The 11,743-nt window shown below is 47.3% G+C and overlaps 1 protein-coding gene across 1 annotated transcript in view; it reads left to right on the top strand.

Annotated features, from left to right (window-relative positions):
* Positions 1-325: 325 nt before the first annotated feature.
* EHHADH (enoyl-CoA hydratase and 3-hydroxyacyl CoA dehydrogenase) overlaps positions 326-11,743 on the top strand; it is a 39,208-nt gene continuing 27,790 nt past the window's right edge. The window contains exon 1 of the mRNA XM_019542953.1: positions 326-424. Coding sequence (XP_019398498.1) covers positions 351-424 — 74 coding nt within the window. The 5' untranslated portion in view covers positions 326-350. The remainder of the gene's footprint in view (positions 425-11,743) is intronic.

The raw sequence follows: 11,743 nt of genomic DNA, 5'->3' as shown, positions 1-11,743 counted from the left end.
CAGTGGCTGCCCCTTCCCCGCAGCACCCTTCATCCTCCTCACCCCCTGCGCCCCCGGGTCTGCACGGGCGCTGCTGCTGGCACAGCCCCGCCCCGCCAGCTGCCGGCCGGCTCTTCTTGCCACAAGAGCAGGCTCCTGACTCGGCCCACCTTGACCCCCACAGTCCTGCAGCCCGGCCAGTCCTTGCCCAGGCTCCGCCTGCACTTGTCCCGTGTGAAACCCCGTGTATGGGCTGTGCCTCCAGGTCACTGTGGGCGTCAGGCCGGGTGACGAGATACCAAGGGCCCGGCTCCCTCGCGGGAGGCGGGGACGCAGGCGAGGGACCAGGCGGGGGCGGGTCCAGAGCCGGCATGGCGCAGTACAGGCGGGCGGGCGCCGCCGTGGCTGTCATCCGGTTGCACAACGCGCCCGTGAACGCGCTCAGGTACCGCGGGCAGCCCCGGGCCGGAGCCCTGAGGGCCTCCCCGGCTGGCCCCGGGGCAGGCAGCGCACGGGGTCGGGGGCTCCTTGTCTCTCTTGCCGCTCCTCGCCTATGCGTGCCTCGGGGAGTCAGTGGTAGGGGCCCCGGTGGCCTCCTCGTCGAGGGCGGCGCTCGTGTCCCTTGGCGGGGTGTTTACACACTCATTGCCGCGCCTCACAGACTGCGCAGTTACTTCAGCGGTCTCTTTATAAAGGACTCAGTGTGCAGTAACTAGACCGTTGGGCTCACAGTGTTCGTGTGGGGTTTTTTGTGCTTACTGCGCATTAGCCTAATGACGCTGCGCCAAAGGCTGTTAGCACGGTTTTTGACCCTGGTGTTATTAGGCTACTGCGCAGAAAGCATGTGGCGCAACATGCCGGCCTGCTGAGCTCTGCAGTGCCCCGTGTGACCCGCCACCTCTTTCTAATGGTCTTCAGCCCTCCTTCCTTCTGCAGGTTGGCTGCTTCTATCTCGCAGCCCTGCCAACCTGGTTTCAATGCTAGCAAAAAACACTAAGTCAGGGGTTGAAATATTAACTCAGATAAACTTGAGCTCAAGGGTGGAAATCACTTCCCATGAATCATTGGAGGCTCTTTCTGGCTGCTCAGCCTAGCTCTGGGCCCCTACTTATTTTTTAAGTTTCTCATTTCTTTTTAATTGGAGAACAATGCATTTGTATTGTTACATGTGATGTTCACTGCTCCTAGCCACGTCACTCCCAGCTCGGAGCCCTGCTGTCCTGTTTTTAACACTAGCAGTTTGCTCCTAGTCATGTCATTCCCATCTTGCAGCTCTGTCAACCTGTTTTTAATGCTAGGAAAAAATACCAAGTCAGGGGTTGAAATATTAACTTGAGTGACTGGAGCTCAGGGGTGAAAATCACTTCCCATGAAGGATTGGAGGTGCTGTCCAGACGCTCAAGAAGGCTTGGTTTTGTTTTGTGCACCTGAAAAAGAGACATGTGTTTAACTGTAATGACTCCTGGGTAAATGAAACAACAGCTTTGGGTTATTTTGCCTAGTTTGTTGTGTTTTGATATATAATATAGGATATAGCAAATGAAGGTACCTTGCACCAAAGGTTTTGGGGTTTCTTACCCCATTTTAAATGGAATAATCCAGCTCTAGGCCCTCCTTATTAGTGAAGCTTCTAGTTTCTTTTTAACTGGAGAAAAATGTGTGTTGTGTTATACACTACACTACACCATCTGCACCCCCCATTTTCAAAATCTTAGATCTGCCTACAAGCTAAAGTTATATAGTCTGGTGAAGAAAAAAAGAGCAGTTGTAAAGATGATGGAGATGGGCTAGTTTTGGTGGCTGTAGGGGACAGGACTAGGAGCAGTGGCCTCAAACTGCAGCAGAGAAAATTTGGGTGGGGGATCAGAAAGAATTTTAGTTCATAAGACCTCATGCATCTGATTCAGTCTACGAAGTGTGCCTTTACCTGGCCCACTACTGAGCGTGATTGAGCATTGGGACAGGTTCCCTAAAGAAGTAGTGAAATCTCCATGCCTGGAAATTTTCAAGAGTGGGTTAACAGACACTTGATTGGAATGGTTTAGTCGGGGATGATCCTGTGTTAAGCAAAGGTTTGGACTAGACCTCATGAAGTCCCTTCCAGCCCTGGTTTGCTATGATCTCTTTCTCTGCTGGTACATCTTAAAGCTGAACCCTCGTCCTTACTCTGGCTATTCTGGAGGTTGAAATAGGCATTTCTTAGAAAGTTTTTGACACTGGATTTCTGTTTGAAAACTGGGTTTATGCTGTGCACAAAAAAGTCAGTGGAGTCCTTCAGTGAAAGAAAAGCACTGAGGGGTATGGGGCAGTTGCATCCCACTTTGGCTGTGCAGTGTACGCACAGTGAGTTCCCTGGCCCCAGTGGGGCTGCTAGAGCTGCTGCTTTAACAAGGCTTTGGACCCAATGAATGTGAGTACCGGTGCCTTTGTCCCCTTTCCCCCCTGTCTGCCCCCAGGTTCAGGGAACAGTGCTTGAAGCAGGCCACGTGCAGGAGTGGAGAATGGTGGTGGGATGTGCTGGGACTGCACAGGACACTGGTGGGCCCAGGCGCAGTATGGAGCAGAATTCGAATGGGGATGAGGTACGAAGGGAGTCAGTAGTGTATGGGGCTTCCTGACAGCTGAGTTGGCACCTCCTGGTACAGGGAGCCATGCAGCCTTGGCCTCACCAGGTGCCATGGGACAGACCACCCAGTCCTGCCTCTGCACTCCTGGACAGGCTAGTTTATGCCATGCAAGGGAAGCAACATGACTGCTGACAACTCAGGCTGGGGTATGCATCCTGCCTGGGGGATGAAAGAGCACTAGGAGGGCAGGAGAGAGTCCATGTTGTGGCTCTGCAGGCAACTTGGTGCCCCATATGCTGACAGTAGGCAGCAGTGGCTTTCACTCCCTAGGTTCTGTAGCCAGTGAGAGCTTGCCCACTTGCACTGCACAGCCAAAGGAGGTGGCGACTGCATCCGCTGGATTCACCCATGGTGCCAGCCGAGATAGAGCTAGTACCCTGTGCATGCGTAATTTAAAACCAAATTATTACTTGGTCATAATGATAAGTAGCAGGACACTCTCCTTGGATACCCTTTGGCTCCAGAGCTTGTTTACCTGCCCTGAATGCTGAGTATTGATTTGCTTGTCAGGGAATTACTTAGGATGAAGTTGGGGCTTTTTGTTATTTGTACTTAATTTATGTCAGCACCACCTGGAACTTATAGAAGCTCTTTTTGCTCTTTATAAATAGAGCAAAATCATGCAAGTGAAGCATTCTGTTCTCTCTCAAGTGAAAATACACAGTTTTGGCTGTCAATTTTGGAACTGGCTGTGAGAAAGGTAAGTGCTTAGAGAGAGTGCACAGATGATCACAACAGTCACACACATTGTTTTTTGTGTGCTGATGATTACACTGGGATCAGAAACAGACAGATATGCAGTTATCCCAGGGTAGGGCACATAGTAGGCGGCTATTGCAGGTGGCCCCAGGACTGCTACCTGGTTGATTTGAACAGACAGCACCTAAACCAATGTACCTTACATTGGAGTTTCATGCTGATCCCTTCAGGGCTTACTATATGCAGGCTTGACCAGAATTACCTTGATTTAAGGGTTTATGCCTTCTTTCAGCCACTTCTTAAAAACTAATGTAATGCTGATTACATCAGTATAAACTTGACATTTGTCCGTGCTCCAAGTCTTGTGGAGGAGTGAATTTAACAGAAGTTGGGGGGTGGGTCTAATTCCATCGCTGCTGCAACCCAGCATTTCTTCTTGACATTAATGTGAGTTGCTCTACACAGATGCTACAGACCCAGCCCAGAGACTGGTGATTTCCCACCTCTTTCTTCTGGGTTAGGGGAAAGTGTTCTGACTCCTCTCCAAGTTCAAGAGCATTAGGGGAAGAGGATAGCTTAAAAAAATGTGTGCTTCAGGTTTACTAAATGAGAATAAGGCTTACCTGCTTTTCTGTAGAATATCAGAAGCTCTTCTTTTTTGCAGAGCTCAAAAACCATAGGAGAATATCTGAAGTGCCTCTCTCCTTAGTCTCTCCTCTCCTGTGCTGCTTAGGAACATTGTGGCAAAGTAACTCTTTGAATGTTCAGACACCTGCATGAAAGGACTCCCATCCACCTGTGCACTTTCTCACACATGTGGGAGTAGTACAGTTTTGCTGCTGGTCTTTTGTCCCTCAGTAGGTTCACAAGACAGCTCAACTTTTGTTCATGTTCTTCTGGACTTCCCTTCCAGAATGTGCACTAGAGGAACTCTTTTGCTGTCAGCCTCCAAAGTTTTGAGAAGGGCAACCTGTAAGTCTTCAAGACTTGAATCCATAAAAAACAAAACCAGAAAGCCCCTTTGTTCTTAATGCATTTTTAACACCATTTTGGTTATCTTTCAAGACTCCTCATATTTCTTTGAAAAACTAGAAAGAAGTTCTGTCATCTGTCAAAACGAATTTTAACCTACCTTTGAAACAGCTACAGCTAAAACCTTTTTTTTTTTTTTTTTAAACAAATGTAGGAAAAGAACATTGCAGTTAATAAACCTTATACACAACAGAAATAAGTAGAGCCTGTTATGGTCCTTTATTGTGCATTTGACAAAGCATACACTGAGCTAACAGCGCTCATGTATAAAAATGCACTGCCTACATTCCAGTACGTCTTCTATGACATCAGACCATATTGACACCCTTATGGACCTTTTATACAGTCGCAACTTATTAAGCTTATTATAGTTTAATATAGTGAAATGGGTGGAGTTGTAATTGAAATAGGTATAGAGAATTTTCTTGTTGTTAATAACATGAATATTCCATTAAGGTAATGAAATAATCATGCAAATAACTGAAACTAGTAATTTCTGTTCCTTTTAAGCTTAAGTTATTTTCAGTTGTGATGATCTTGTGTGATTTTATAATTATGATAGGATCCCTCATTGTAACGTTTGTATATTTATGAACAAAAAATGAGTGAGAGAGAAATGGGACTGAGAACTTTGTATGTGGGGCCTGGGAACAGCATGCTGTCCAGGCCTGATAAAAGCAAGAAGTAATAGAGAGACCGACATTACTTCCATCCCTTTGCCTGCTTTGGGACCTTACAAGTACTTTTAAAGAATTATTTCATGAAAAATAAACTGTTTAAGGGAAAGGAAACAGTTATGCAATAGGAGAGAATCAGTTATTCCCTGGAGAAAATAGTTTAGTTGGAGATAAGATAGGGAATCAGGATAGAACTGCCCATAAGAAGAGCAGTCTCAAGTGACTGATCACCAGGGATCCTGTTTTTTTCTAATTAAAAAAAGACACACACACATACAGTGTGTTTCATTATGATCATGGAAAAAGTAGATTTTGGGTTACTTTTTTTAATGTAAAAATTGGAGATTTTGTTATCAGAGAAAACCAGAATCCCTGCTGATCACCCTTGCTTTGGTAGAGGGAGTAGAGTGTGGTCATTGTGAAATGCTTTCTTGTGTAAGATCCTGAACCTGTTTCCCAAATCAATCCCTTATTTACTCTGCTTCTGAGCAGTATGTTGTAACTGCTGAGAGTGCCTTTCTCTCTGCTTATGTGTATTTAGTCTAACCAGTGTTTTCAGAAGAAATAATTGAATGTTTGTAGAATATCATATTATGTACTTGTGCCTTTTCTCATGCTTACAAATTATAGTGATGTTTCATTATGGTCCTCTACTTAACCTTCCCAGTAGTCGATGGGTTTGTTGCACCTGTCATGGTGCTCTCCTGGTAGAGAGGATAAGCAGCTGACAGCAGACTTTATAAGACAGATCACCCCACTGGGATTAGAGAGGGGATGGGCCACAGGGCACAGCCTGAGGTCTTGTTTTCCAGAGGCAGAGTCGTCCTATAGAAGCCACAGCACCTGATGTTACAAAGAGGCTAATACAAACACAGCTTGTTACTGTGCATTCATCCCACAGAATATGAAATAGCTTATTAAAATCAGAAAGGCTTTCATATTCTGCTACACATAATTATATGCTTTCAAAGGACCTCTTGTGAGTCATCAAGTCCATTCTCTTGCATCATGGCAGAATTGTTTTCATTATGTTACCTTTCAGCTTTGAGAGCTATTAGCAATGTCACCTCTGACGTTATTATTAATTACTCATTGTCATGTATATAGTACCATAGATGTGCACAGCACTTCCCAGTCAGTTCCAAACTGAAAACTGTTCCCTCCTCCAAAACACTTTCACATAAAAAAAAAAAAAGCCAGGGGAAGACATACAGTATGACAGGGCAGGAGAGACAGGAGGGACTATTAGAGCTTGAATGCTCCATGGGGGAAGGTTAGTATTTTCTTAAAGCAAATGGACAAAGTAAGGCAATGAGGAGAGAACTGCTAAGAGCAGGTGGACTTCAAAGCTGTAGAAAGAAGTGAGGGCAAAGATGTCTGATTTTTTTCCCAGGACTCAGATTTACAGGAGCAGATTTCTGTTTTTATGCCAAAATTATGGAACACACATTTTTTTCTTTTGAAGTTTATACTTTAGATTTATATTTTTGACTAATCAAGCTGAATATTTTGTTTTAAAACCCAGTTTTTAATATTAGCTAGCAGAGTATAGGGCCCTTCTAAATCAAGTTAACAAAGCACTTCTGGGATTTGTTAATCTGGGAAGGCAAAATCTGGCCATTTCACTGGGTTTCAAGGTCTTTGGAAGATGAAGTTGGTCTGGTGGTGTCTTTAGGAGCAGCTGTCTCTGATTCTTCTGTTTTGTGTGGATATATCCTTTGTTTAAGTGTTCAGCATTGATGGCCATGGAGAATGAAACTCCCCATAGGGCAAGTGAAAGGAGGGGAGCAGTGCAAGCTACCCTGCACTACCCTCAAAAGGACCACCTCTAAGGCAGTGGGGGGCAAAATGTCGCCCGCGAGCTGGATGCGGCACACCAGACCATTCTATTTGGCCTGCGGGGCCCCTAAAAAATTTAGAAAATTAATATTTTTAAAATTAAATTAACATCTATCTGCCCCTGCTGCCTGTCATGCCAACCTTTGTGGCAGACAGATTAAGCCCTATGTCTTCCCCGAGTGCCACTCTGACCCTCTTCATCTACTGGTCTGCTTTCTGCTCCCTGCCCAGTGCCCCCAGCCCGACCTGTTGCTCTACCACATGCCACACGCCAAACGGCCTAGGTCACTTGTGGCACGCATACCACAGACCAGTCTCCCCTGCTCTAGGCCTTCCTGTCAGCTTTTCCAGCCGAGCCACAGCATCTCTTGCCTCATGAGCCCCTTCTCATTAATTTTATGATTTTTTCTTCCCTTTCTTCCTTTGCTTTCTGGAGGACTTCAGTCTCTCTGACTGGCATTCCTGGCATGAGGACTCTTGCCCTTGGTTTCATGCTCTCTCCCAGTTCACAAAGACTTGGGTACTCAGGACAATTTCCTAAACCCTGCTTCTTTCCCAGGATTTCCAGGGCCGTCTGCTCCTTGCTTACTTTATTTCCTCATGTGTCTCACCCTCTCTGTGTCCGTTCATTCAATGCAACTTTACATTTTCATTGAATGTGAATGAAAATGTGGGGGTGTCTTTCCCCCTTGATTTTTTTCCTCCCTTCTTTTCTGAACATCTACATTTACCCCAATTCAAGATGACCCTGAATTTAAGATGACCCCTCCCAACAATTACATGCTATACTTGAAAAATGTATAAATTTGTTATTATTTTCCATGTATAGAACCTAATTATTGCAGGGTCATTCTAAATTAGTCCTCCCACCCCATCTCCCCACCGCTCCAGGGTGGCAGGCAGTGAGGGGGAGCATGTAGTGTGGGGAGGTCAAGCATTTTGCCCCCTGCTGCTTACTTCCCTTCCCCCTCCCTCCCACAGCCTCTGCTCTCCCCCCTGTGCCTCCCTTGCCTTTGCTCTGATTCCAGCAGGCTCCATCCCAGCTTCAGCTTGGGGCACAGAGCATGTCCCAGCTCAGCCCTGTAGGAGCTTTGCCAGCTCAGTACTGCTGCTACAGGAGCGGGCAGGGATCTTGCTCTATGCTCCAGGCTGGAGTGAGGACAGAGCCTCCTGGTGCTGGGGCAAAGATAAAGTGTGTGTGGGAGGGGGGAGAGGCAGGGAGAGAGACTGCAGAGGGGGTGTGGGGGAAAGAGGCTGCAGTGGGGAGATGACAGGGTGCAGAAGCAGCAGGGGACAGGCAGCAGCTGCCTACCCCTCCCAATCCCTCATACTTGATTCCAAGATGAAGGGCTCCCCCCAGTTAAATGTGGGGAAAAAAACTTGTCTTGTAGTTGAGTAAATATGGTACTTCTCATTTCCCCTGGATGCGGAAACTCTTCTTTCTCCATGCCCTTCCTTGCCTGCATTCCTCTTCTGACAGTTTGAGTCATCAGTTTTTCTTCTGCTGCCCAAGTTCGCTGCTGCTGTTTGAAGCTGGTCAGCTAAGGATGGCACGGGTGGGTAGCCAGGGTATAAGAGCACACTGCTTACCCCACTTTTACTCCAACTCTACTTCAGCTTCCCCATGCATCTCTCCCTCTGCACCAGCTCCCTGGTATTAGCCTTCTCTTCTGGCCTGATTAAAGCTCACTTCATGTGACAGGGCCCCATATATTGCAAAATGCTGCTGTTATTTGAGGTGGTTTTCTTTCCTTATCTGCTATATCCACCTTTCCTCTTCCTGCCACTTTCTCTACCCAGTCTCCAGATCCCTAATGAGGTGTCTTATTGCCCTGGCATGATAGTTAATTTGTTCTCTCAACTGCACATTCTCAGTTCATTTCCTCTCTCCCATCAGCTGTTTCTCCATTGTCATAACATTCAGTCTGCATTTCTCTTCCCTAGAGTCATGGCCCTTTCTCCTGTAAGAAGTCTGTTCTTTCCCTTATTTCTTAAACATCAAATAAATGTGATAGCATCTCTCCCATTTTGGGCCAGAGACTTCCCTGTTTCTTCCAATTCTTAACTTGGAATACATGACAAACTCATTGTAATAAATCTTGATTTTTAATAAGCCACTGTTTTTTAATAATACCAATTCTTTTTTCTTTTCTTTTTTCCCCCATTTTTATGGTGTAGCCAACTAACTAACCCTGCTGTAGCAAGCATCATCTTTTAATGATTTTTTTCTCCTGGCCCTGTGGTGGTTCATTATAAAGAGGTTGTACTGTATGCTGTTCCTCCCTTCCTTCATTTCATATACCTTTCATTGTGGCCTTTGATCAAGAAAGCTAGCCCCAACAACCCATATTCAGGTCCACTTTGATGCTATGAGGTAGCATTTGGACAGCTCACTTAGCTTTTTGAGCTACTTCCATGGATTTTAGGTGTGTCACTTGTAGAAAGGAGAAGGGAACATCCCACCTTTAGTCTATTGTTAGAGCACTTGCCCAGGAAGCACTCGCCCCTTGCTCCAAGGGGGTTTGAACCTGCAGCTCCCACTTCCCAGCTGAGTGCTCCAACCCCCTATGCATTGCCAAACACACTCTCCAGCCTCACTTCTGAAGCTGGCCCACTGGGTAGCCAGAAGGAGAGCAAATGGAGGGAATGTGGCTCAGTAAGAAGGGCAGTATCCTAGAAAGGAGAAGGTGGTGGAGTTTGGTTTGTGCTCCTGGTCTTCCTTCGCTAATGGTGACTCAGGTACACTTTTTATTTGATAGTCATTAAATGGACAGTAGTGGGATTGCTGTCTCTTGCCCCACTGGAGGCAGATCCTTGTCCATCTAGGGTGGGATCCATTTCAGTGAGCTCTGTTCACACACCCCTGGCCCCACATATCTTACTTTTTGGCTGCTGTGACAGGGGGCCACCACAGGGCCGGGTCTCATGTTGGTCCACCTACCTGTGCCCTGTCTTACCAGCCACGACTTGATGTTCTCTGATTTAACAAGTGGGAGGCTGCCCATTCACTGCCCTGATGCCAGAGGTGCTATCCATGGCTCCATACCTTCTGTGTACTGTGGCCCATGCCTTGCAGATGGCATCTAGTTTGCTGTTACAGCTCTGGTCTGAGGTAGGGCCAGACTCAGTCCACTGTTGGGCCTCTTGCAGACTACCCTATTTGGGGTCACACTCATACCTCCAGCTTCTCACTGGGGCCTCTTCCACTGTGCCCTTTCTCACTGGGCCTCTTGCACGCTGTCCCTCACTGGGCCACACTTGCTCCGCCCTGCTCCTTTGAGCAGCCATCAGACTTGCCTACTCTTACCTTGGCTGGCTGGCATACAGCCTCTTGGGTCTTCTGCGACCTTCATCCAGACAGTGACCAGCCAATTAACTGAACACTGGGCTGACTCTGCCCCCAGCCCCTCACTGGGCAATGTTCACAATATATTCACATGCTTATGGGGGTTGGCCCATGTGCTGCCCTTCTGGCCGTCCTTCAGCCCTACTCAACACACCTCCTGGTGCAGCCCTTCAGACGGGCCTTCAGTCCTACTCTACACCTTTCTTACACACAGTCCTTCAGGTCGTAAAGGTGCCCCTACTCTGTGTGGGCCACATCTGCTCTATTGCCACCTCTCTGGGACTACTCTCTTGCCCACACTTTCTGGGCCAACTCCCGCCCCCTCCCTGGGGCCTCTAGTGCCCGAAGGCATGTCTGGCCCCTGTGCCTAGCCCAAAATCAGGGTATGCCACCAGGATGTGAGGGCTGGGGTTTTAAGGAGCCCCTCTCTGCCTTTCACTGGGGGGGCAACTGGCCTGGCATTTCTGGGGAGCTTCCCTACCATGAGAAGCCCCACGAAGCCATCCTTTCCCAGCAGCGTACAGTTTCAAGTCATACCCAGGAGCAGGATCCTCCTGCCATCCCCTTAGCTCCTGCCCTTGCCTCCAGGATGTTCTGAGCAGTTGCTCAGCCAGGTGTTGTCTTCTCGGCTGCTGGCAGCAAACTGCTGCCTCTGCTCTGAGAGCCAGGTTCTCAAATGGCCACCCTCAACAAGCATCTGCTGGCTACCTGCTCCCAGCCTCAAAGTGGCAGGTACCTGGAAGTGCCCTGCCACAGCTGCCTAATGGGGCAGCTTCAACAGAGATGCTCTTGGCAATGCCTTGCCCATGACCTGGTGGTCCAGAGACTGTGCTGAGCAGTATGAGAGGCAGTTCTTTTCTAGCCTCTGTTAAGCTCTCCACATCTGTATCTTCTGCACCTTCTAGTTTCTAACACCGGAAGAACCAAGGGGCAAGTCACCTTAAAAAATTAAAATAGATATTTTGCAAAAAGATATTTGTATTGTTGTACCTTAGTGTTTCTTGGCTGCCGTCACTCCCCATGCCTATGGGAAGGTTTGGTGAGGAGACACAGAGCACAATCAACTTATTATTTTAGGCCCCATTTCACTTAAGCAGAACCTCCCAGATGCCTGAACATGAACATCAAATTTCTACGTGTGGTGGCAGCTCAAAGCCTGATGATTATCTAGATCATACCATGGGCATGAGCTGTTGGCAAGATTTTGAAATATTTTCCTTATCTTGTCCAGGGTTTGGTATTCCGTTTTATAAACTACTTGGGACTATTTCTGTTTTTGAGTGCAAGCATTTAAGTTGGAAAGTAATATAATTGTCTTGGAGAAAAATGGTCTTTCCCATATTGCATGTTGGGCTGGCTTGCTTACTTGCTTTCTGTAGAAATAAATGTGTTACAAGGCATTTCAGCAAATGGGTGATGGTCTAACAGTGCCCCCACCTGGTCCCTATGTGCCAGGATTGGGCCCCATGCCACCCTGCATATCCAGTCTAGCATCCAGGGTCTCAGCCCATGGGACTCCCCACAAGATCTGTAGGGAGCTGTGT

This window comes from Crocodylus porosus, unplaced genomic scaffold (assembly GCF_001723895.1).
Source record: "Crocodylus porosus isolate Cpor-Errol unplaced genomic scaffold, CroPor_comp1, whole genome shotgun sequence".
Classification (NCBI taxonomy): domain Eukaryota; kingdom Metazoa; phylum Chordata; order Crocodylia; family Crocodylidae; genus Crocodylus; species Crocodylus porosus.
The sequence above is the reverse complement of the archived record's forward strand: the minus strand, read 5'-3'. Positions and strand labels throughout refer to the sequence as shown.